The sequence below is a fragment of the Zalophus californianus genome, chromosome 9 (genome assembly GCF_009762305.2).
Source record: "Zalophus californianus isolate mZalCal1 chromosome 9, mZalCal1.pri.v2, whole genome shotgun sequence".
Lineage (NCBI taxonomy): Eukaryota > Metazoa > Chordata > Mammalia > Carnivora > Otariidae > Zalophus > Zalophus californianus.
In genome coordinates, this window is record NC_045603.1 from 63,433,585 (window position 1) to 63,443,231 (window position 9,647).

The window sequence follows — 9,647 nt, forward strand, 5'->3', positions numbered from 1 at the left end:
GGTTTAGAAGTTCTTTTATAAAGGGAGATGATGCACACTTTTGGCAGTTGAGTGCAGTCTGTTTCTCCCATTACTGTGTAATTGAGAGGCATGTTAATATCCTCATAAAAGACATTTTGCTGCCTCTTGTTTAAATGCTCAGCTGTTCCGGGGCCCGTTATTTCCCCCAGGCAGCCAGTGACTGACTAGAGTCAGCAGGTTTTTATGGCATTAACAGCAGTGTGTTCTTTTATTTTTAATGTGATTCTTAATCCCCCCCTTTTGTAGGTTTCTGCAACTGAGAATAGCCTGGCAGTCCGTTCCACCCCTGCTGAAGATGATTCCCGTAAGCGTTTGTTCTTAGATCTGGAGGATGAGGTTCTTGTTCTGTATTCTGTATTTCGTCCGGGAATGTCCCCACTGCTGTCAGTGCTGAGAATGTAACATATTAAACCCAGCAACTTAGGTGATCAAATCTTTCACTAGGTTTTAAGGACTGATGCTTGCTTACCCTTCACACGTTCCCTGGCTTAGGGAGAAATTAAACTCAGTGTGATTAACTTGGGGCAAACTGAATACTTGTGGTGCTTCTCTCATTGAATGTACCCTGCCTTTTGTATCAAACCTTTTCAGGGTTCAAGCTATAAAAACTAATTTTGAAGTTTCATTTTAATAGGAGTTTGGCCAAGAAGGATTTTATTCATTTACAGGGATAAAGAATTGGTATTTGAGTAACCTTTTAAAAATATCTTTCTCTGCTTATCTATATGTGAACCATAGTCCACCTTCTAGCCAGATTTCTAGAGATTTTCCTTTTGGCACTGAATTTTATCAGCTTTTCATCCATTTCAAGCCTCAGTTCTACCAAAAACAAAAACGTTTGTTTTTTTTTTTCTTACTATATCCACTTTTGATTCTAATTTTCAGTATTTTTTTAAAACATATGTGGATTTCTAGCTTCTCTCCAGGTTAATTACTTTACTAGACATTGAAAACTCAGCAACTAAAGTAGAAAGATGAATTTAACAAATCTCTAGTAAATCCTACCTTAAAATTTTAGAGAGAAATTTGCTGTTTGAATCCAAGAATATTCCTTTTGTAGTCATTTTGCTTGTACTAGAAATTTTTCTGAGTTTTGACTAGGTTTGCAAAACATTTGAAAAATAAGCCTTAATCTTTTAGTACTTTGTTGACTTAACTCTAGATTTTAAGGAATTCTTTTATGGTTCCTTAGTAGCACTTTTCTGTGTCTGCTCAGAGTTTTCCACACAGTAACTATATTGGCAGAAAATTAACTTATGCAGGTGACACATCAATGATTATGAAAAAAACTTCATGGAGCCTTTTTCCATAATCTCCATCCATGGATATCTGCTATAGGACTGACCAAAAAGACTGTCAAATTACATACACACCCACACCCAGTGGGTGTGCATGTGCAATAGGAAATTTATACCCTCACATTCCTTCAAGCACTCCAGGAGGAGTTATTGGGGGTGCTAACTACCAAAAAAAATCATCTACAAACAGCCTTTATTTTCTTAATTTAAATTCAATTAATTAACATATAGTGTATTATTAGTTTCAGAGGTAGAGTTCAGTGATTCATCAGTCTTACATAATGCCCAGTGCTCATTACATCACATTGCTACAAACAGCCTTTAAAAGTGACAAATACCACGGCGGGGCGGGGGGGAGCAGAAAGTTCTTCAGATAGAATGATTTGGATCCTTGCTGTGTGTGGCAAAGTGTGAAAAAACCTCCCAGCTCAGAACCTAAGAGCATAGCTTTTAGCATTAGAAGAGCTGTGTTTTCCCTGGTGTTGAAAAGACCTGTCCATTGTAGAGGTGCCAAAGCTTTGCTTTGGGGATGAACCATTTCTGAGACTTCCCCTGATACTATAAAATGTCTTCCTTTCATAATTCAAGCAGGTAACTCCCAGGTCAAGAGTGAGGTCCAGCAGCCTGTCCATCCTAAACCACTAAATCCAGATGCGAGAGCCTCCAGCCTCTCTGAAAGTTCTCCTCCCAAAGCAGTGAAGGTATGATGGCAATTTCTCTCAGAACCTTTAGACATTAGTTTTCAAGTAGATCTCATTGCACCTTATATCATTATGTTCATTATAACCCGTTTTTGCTTTTGTGGGGATGAAAACGCCAAGTAAGGGCATACTTAAGCCAGTCACTTTCCCTGGAAATCTTGTCTCTTCTGCTCAGATGTTTGAGCCAGGAGGAGAGAGGTTCACTAATAGCTCTCAGTTTGAAATCTGGAAAATTCATGGAAGTTTTAAGGAAACCCAAAATTAAAGAAAATGACGTGGGTTTTGTGTGTGTGTGTGTTTGTTTGTTTGTTTGAGGGGGAAAAAATGCCCAAGTCCATAAATCTGTGAATGGGCAAAAGACGACAAAGTGGAAAATTCAAGAAATCTGTCAAACTAAATCAGCCCATTGGATGGGGATGTGCATGTCAACTTAAAGAGAGTGGCCCCCTGGTCTGAAGAACTTGACTGTAACATGATTGGTGGTTAGCTTCTTTAAAGAAAGACTGTGTACATTGCAGTGGGAGTTGGCCAGCCCTTTGCTGTAAAATCGGACATTCAAGTGACAGTTATACTAGGGTATATAATATTAGATGTTAAGGAATGTACAAAAGTTTTGTATCCTAAGAAAACTTTACGAGGCTACTCAATCTCTGGCCACCTTTTATTCACCAGTTTTTAAAAAGCAGTTTTTTCCCTTTCTATGAACAAATATATACTCTCATAAAAATAAAGGTTAAAAAAAATCCCAATGCCTACTTTAGACTTTATTACCTGACTTATTTTAATAGAATGCTTTGCTAATGTGCTAATTTAGCCATGTGGATTGATAACCAAACATACCCACACTTCTTTAGTGTCTTTCTCCTCTGGTGCTCTCTTAAGTAGCCAGGTTTTATTTAGAAAGTTTTAACATTTAAAAGAAATGCAGTAGGTAGAATTGGTGTGTTGATGGTTTGTAACTGCCCCAGCCTCATGCACCCATCAGCTGTGCTTGTATCTCTCAATTGTGGGCATGACACATGCCTTGATGAAAGTTCTAGTGCACAAAATGAAGGAAGAGAAGAGGACATAGGTGAAGATTTGGAACAAAAGGAGAAAAGGGGAGAATCTGGGACATAAAGGGCGAGTTAAAAAAGGGAAGGGGGAGGAGTGAAGAATGTAAAATGAAAATTTTACAGGAAGCTGAGATTCATGAGGAGAGTAAGGTTTATTGAAAAGGAGCAAAACGTGAAGAAAATAGCAGGAGAAAGCAGGTAAAGGGAGGAAGGATGGAGTTACAGTGATTGAGCTGCACATGTATTCAACATGACCCCCAATTCTGGCGGCTTTAAAGTTCAGCTCATGCTGTCATCAGCACTTTCTTTGTCCAGTATCTGGAGTCCAACAAAGTAGCAAATGCCATGGGGTTAATTTCTTCTCCAACAGCAACCCTGCCCAGATGTGAGTCCTTGGGTTGTGGTTCTGGATCAAGAATAGCCAGTAAATCTGACTTGGCCATGGACTGAGGGACTAGGAAATTCCATGGCTTGTCTAAGAACTAAAATCTGTTCTTGAATATATTTGATTTCTCAACCCAGTCTCATTTCCTTCCCTCAACTGCTAGGTCAGACCTCCTGGTACTGGGTTGGACTTTTGAGGTCCCTCCTTGATTCAGACTCCAGGGTCTGAGCTGCTGAGTGATGAGTGACAGAGTGCACCTCACTTAGGTCCTCCCTAGCATACCAGGGATGAGAGGGGCTGGAGATAAAGCTCCCTCTACACCTGTCCCAGACCCATGCCTGTTCTTTAGCCCTGGTCACTCAGCAGGAGAATGCAAACAGGCCTGCTTTCACCAGACAGACACCTCAGGTTTTGAACGTTGTGTGAAGACTGGAGTAAATGGGCCTGGCTCCCTGTGTTTGCTGATGGTCCAAAGCTCAAATGATGATGGTGTACAGATACAGATGGGACTCAGTCACATCTCCACTTTTAAGGGTAGTTTATTTTCTCCTCAAATTTATCCTTTACATTCTGAAGGCAAGTATATATATACTTTAGTGTTTATAGGAAGACCTGCTGGCATCACTGGTCTCATGGCTATAGACCACGTGACAGAAGTTGTTTCTCCACTTGGGGAAATTACATACAGCTCAGAATAAACTTGTTCACTCAGAATAGATTTTTAGGTCCCACACATCCTAGAAAAACTGTTCCTTAGTGCCTGTCTGTTATTGAAAACTAGGACATCTAAGGTAGAGATTCGGTTCATTTCAAACTTTAGCTTGATAAAGTAAGAAAATGATCCTCATCTTTACAAGTAAGAGTTTTATTTGTATATTTTGAACACTGGCCAGATAGCTCAGTTGATGAGACCTGGTGCTAATGAAATTGAAGTTGCAGGTTCACTCTCAAAAAAGACATTCTGGGAGCAGAGCTCAGTGGACCCTGTGAGAAAGCTCAGGACCTTTCTACTCAAGAGACCCAGAGGTCTCTTAGGCTTTATGTCCTTCCATTGAGAGAAGTTATCCCCCAAATGTTTCCCCTAAATGGGGAGAACAGGGAGGAAGGGGCAAGGAGATGTGGTCACCTCTGGGAACACCCACTTGCCCCCATGAGGACAGCCAAGGCTTCCTTGTCTGGTCCTGCTGAAGGATGTGGAGAGAAAACATGGCAGACTGCCTGAGAGGACACCTACCTGGCACCCCCTCAATGCCCTGCTGGCTGTCCCTTCCTCTATGGACAGGGTAGGAGGTTTTATGCTAGTTTGCAAAGCCACTGGAATTATGCTAAAGGGCATCTAGAATCTTTTCTTAGTGTCTCCATTATTCCTGCTTTATCAAACACGAACCTTTCCTCTACATGTAGAGCAGTCTGTTTAAGATGTGAGTATCTCCAAAATGCTGTCAAAAAGAGTTTCACAGAAAGCCAGGGGAAGGGTGAAGGCTGCACAGAGCCAGCCAGCCCAACCATTTACTGTATGTGAAGAATTTCAGTTTAATTACCTAGATATTTTGCACAGATTGGAAAGGAGGGAATGAAAGGCATTTTGCGGTGTTCTTGAGGAATGGAAGCCTGACATCAATACAGAATTTCCTTCTGACTTCACCATGTCCAAAGGCTAGTTAGCTTCACTGACTGTTGCCAGCGCCCCCCTATATATGTATGTTGTTTATATATGTTACATATACATATCTATAATCTCCCAACTAGAGCTTTCATTAGACTGAAATATATATGTAAGGCCAGACAGTGAAAGAATGTAGATGAAGCCACACACATTTATTAGAAAAATAGCTTTGTGTAGATGCTGATCAACAGAGGGCCTGTAAGATCCCTCATATGGGAAAGACATGACAGTATTTATGAACATCAGTTATGTAAATATTACCTCATTCATTTCTGAACATCCCAAAGATATTATCTACATATTTTAATTTGAAACAAAGTGAGGACTGTAGTTTGTTCAAACTGCTATAGTGAGATTATTTTCATTTGGGTTAGCATCTGCTCTCCTCCCCAAAGAGTTTCCTTTAGTTACGGAAAATTAGCATGCCAGGACAATTTAGAAAATGCTCTATTGGTTTGCGAATCGGGAGTTCTGAGTTTTAGTTTTAATTCTGCTACTGACCATGGGAGCTTTGATAAGGAACCTGATGTCCTGGTGCTGTAGTTTCTACATGTGAAAAAGAGTGAGGGAGGAGAGATGAAAAACATCTTACCGAGTGAAAAAAATATATTTTAAAGATAAAAAATGTCTAACATTCTAATACTGGCAGTGTTTTAAACGTGGATGTTTAAAGGCCTACCATAATGGTAGAGATTTTTGGGCACTGACTCTGCTTCCTGTCGTCTGAATAGACATGGGGGCAATTACAGAAAAGTGGCTGAGAGCCCGGGACAGAGGAAGTAAAGGGAAGGCACAGACACAGCCACTCTGATTTGGCATATTACCAGGTTGGGATCCTCTTGACTTTATGAAACTAGAAGGCCCTTGGGCAGCTGCCATATAAACATTAAATAATATTGAAAAGGGTCTCTAAAAACTGGATAGGAATAACGGGCCTCTGTAGGTCTGGTTAATTAGAAGCTTGTGGTTAGTCAGATGTTTGAGCTAGCAGTCTATTAATTTGATGTTAAGGAGGAGAGGTGGCTTTTCACCCCATTCAAGAGAGAGCCATTATGGATCAGGTGTGGGAGGCAGTAAGACACTAAAGAATTGTTAATGAGACACTCCTTGTGTGGGTGAAGGCTCACGACAGCTCTCTGTCCTGAGCTGGGCCAGGTTCCAGCGTCAGGTAGATAGGAGTGAGGCTGCTTTTGCCACTAAATTAGCAGAATTACTTGAAAAAGAAAGAAAACGTCTTATTCTTGGATCTGAGTCTGGACCTGAGTTTCAGCTCAGCTTCAGTAAAGCGCTCCAGGCCCTCCCCCCCCCACCCCCAACCTAATGCTGTGTATTCACTGAAGGTTCCTGTTTGTCTCTTGCAGCTTCTGCTTCCTGCTCCTCCGGTACCTAATTTCTGCTCCTGCCTTCCACTTTCCTCCTAACGTGAGCTCAGCTTTCAGCTTTCTCTCAGGTTCTCCTTTCTGTTCCCAGGGCCGCACCCTCCTACAGTGTGTCCTCTGTGTGTGTGTGATGGAGGCGTGCTCCGGCTCTCTCCATTCCCCCTGACCACAGTCATACCCCTCTCCTCTTGTATCCTGGGAGATTCCTATCTCCTGCTCTGTCTTCACTGCCCAGAATGAATACTGTCCTCCTAAGTCAAGCACTCAAAATACAGAAGCCACCCTGCTACTGAAAGAGTTTCAGTCTGAGAAATAGATACATTTGGCCTCTGACTTCTGCATCATGTGAATTGTGATCTGTACAGGCTCTCTCTGATGCCATCAGTTGTACTGTTACACCCAAATTTTATTTTGCATTTTAATGTATTTCCTGCTTGCTAGACAAGGACCTAGCTCTTTTTAGAGAAAACCTAATTAAAACTATGCAGTGACATTGCCACTGGGTCCTATCTTGTTAGAAGTATCCGTATAAGAATTCTGAGCTCCAGATAAGGCCCTAATTGCTTCCAACAGCATTCAGTTACAACATTTGATCATATTTAAATACCTCCCTTATGCTTGGTAAACTAGGTTGAACCTGTCTTTGACTATTTAAGTTTTTCTTTTTAGGGCTCTAACCTTAGGAATGGAAGGGGGCTGTTGAGGAGCCATTTCCACTCAGTTCTGTTCCTTTGTTCTTCAATCCCTTGGTGCTATTTGTTTACCGCTAAACTCTATTACACTCCCTTTTATAGAGATTTCCCTTTATGGCCGTTTTTTTTTTTTTTTTTTTTTTTTTTTTTTTTTTTACCCATTTTCTACTTTTGTTTCCTGTCCGGATCCACTTGGGAAACCATTCCTATTTTTTGCTTTACCTCCTGGTGAATCATGTAGCAAGTGAACCAGCATTCTGAATTTTTTATGGGACTATTTTCAGGTTTTTTAAATGAAAATTCTATCTTGCCCATAACCTGGTTTATTTTTGGCTTATCTTAACAATTCAAATCCTGGACCTTGGGACTAATTTGCATTATTTACCACCACCCAGGTCTTGGCTGCAGGGACCCTCCCCCCGTCCCCCACCCAGGTGCCTGTAAGAGCTTCCCAGCCACCTTAACCCAAGCTGCTCCTGCATTTGCTGGATAAGATGTTTCTGTTGGTCTGGGCGCCTGGGTGGCTCAGATGGTTAAGCGTCTGCCTTCAGCTCAGGTCATGATCCCAGGGTCCTGGGATCGGGTCCCGCATTGGGCTCCCTGCTCAGAGGGGATCCTGCTTCTCCTTCTGCCTCTCTCTCTCTCTCTCTCTCTGTCTCTCATGAATAAATAAATAAAATCTTTAAAAAAAAAAAAGTTTCTGTTGGAGCAAGTCAAGAGTTATTTACATATACCTAGGGACTTCTTACCTCCCAGCCCCATTAGCCCAGTAACCATTTCTTATGTAAAAACTTGCCCTTTGGGAATTCTGGCTTTCATCAGTGCTATAATAAGAACTATTTTTTTTTAAGATTGTTTATTTATTTACTTGACAGAGACACAGCCAGAGAGGGAACACAAGCAGGGGAAGCAGGAGAGGGAGAAGCAGGCTTCCCGCCGAGCAGGGAGCCTGGGCTCCATCCCAGAACCCTGGGATCATGACCTGAGCCGAAGGCAGACGCTTAACAATTGAGCCACCCAGGCACCCCTATAATAAGAACTATTTTATGTTCTTTAGGATTGGGTTTACCAGCTGAAACAGCTATGCTCACCCCACTCTTATTCCAAACTTTACAGACAGTTCATGAATTCCCAGTCTGTTATGACCTTGCACTCCCCATTACAATAGTTTTATTCTCCATTTTTGGGGGGGGGGGTTTTGTTCGCTTGTTTTTCAGGTAGGCTCCACGCCCAACGTGGGGCTCTAACAACCCTGAGATCAAGAGTTCTCATGCTCTCCCAACTGTGCCAGCCAGGTGCCCCTCTCCGTTGGTTTCTGAGAAGATTATAGAACCTATAGCTTTGTTGGGCTATGCTTTCTTCTGCAGTCCTAATAAAATAGTTTGTCTCTTTAAAATTATTACATTTACATGTCAGTTTTGACTTATTTAAAAATATTGTGCCTAATGGATAAAATGTTATGCTAAGTCAAGATTATAAGCAGAGGACACTAAAAGATGCTTTATCAGATTGTCTTTTCCCAATTCCCAAAGTCCAGTGCTTTTCCTCTTCTTTAAATTTATCCCCTTCTGAATCTATTCTTATAAAAGTCTGTCCTGCTTTTACCAGGCACTTGAGTCAAACAAACTTCTGTGTGTGATGACATTTTCTCCTAATTTCCTGTCTGTGGAACCATTTTGTGTATACTTTTGTTTGTATGTGTGGTGGCCTGTCCAAGCCTTCCTCTGCATTCCAGCCTCAGTGGCTGCCACACTTGGGGCAGCCATCCAGTCGGGGAAGGGGATGCAGGAGAGCTTCCTGGCCTTAAAGAGTCAGCTGATAGAATCATGGGCTTAGTGTTCCTGTGAGAATTGACAGGTAAGGGAGCCCTTAGCTAACAAAGTAAAACTGGGGCACATCTCAGCAGAGTACGAACTCATCCCTGTCTATGCTAACATTACCCTTTTCCTTCTAGAAGTTTCAGGCACCTACAAGAGAGACTTGTGTGGAGTGTCAGAAGACAGTCTACCCAATGGAACGTCTCTTGGCCAACCAGCAGGTGTTTCACGTCAGCTGCTTCCGTTGTTCCTACTGCAACAACAAACTTACGTAAGCCAACCAGAGTGAGCCATCTCTCTATGTCAATGGACCATGGGAAGGAGTCTTTGGCTTTTAGAGCACTAGTACTAAAAGCTCTTGTACCAAGAGTGCACTGTCAAAGGTCCTTAAAGAAAGTAAAAAGTACCATTTAGTGACAGGTATTTCACATCAAATGAGAATGGTGTTTGGAACTTCGTGGTACATTGATATTTTAATTTACATGTTTAATTTACGTGGACTTAAATTCTATGGCTGGCAGGTAAAACCCCCTGTGACTTAAATTAGTAAAATATACCCCCTTGGTCTCATAGAATCATAAAGTTAAGAAATCTTAAGAGTATACTTGTCAGGGCACCTGGGTAGCTCAGTCT

At 41.6% G+C, this 9,647-nt stretch overlaps 1 protein-coding gene across 2 annotated transcripts in view; it reads left to right on the forward strand.

Moving 5' to 3' along the window:
- Positions 1-9,647, forward strand: part of LIMA1 (LIM domain and actin binding 1) — a 92,109-nt gene that overhangs the window by 78,393 nt on the left and 4,069 nt on the right. Inside the window, exons 8-10 of one of the 2 annotated variants that reach the window (XM_027594108.2) lie at positions 268-325; positions 1,908-2,020; positions 9,152-9,285. In XM_027594108.2, coding sequence (XP_027449909.1) covers positions 268-325; positions 1,908-2,020; positions 9,152-9,285 — 305 coding nt within the window. The remainder of the gene's footprint in view (positions 1-267; positions 326-1,907; positions 2,021-9,151; positions 9,286-9,647) is intronic. The other variant, XM_027594109.2, reaches the window with a different exon arrangement.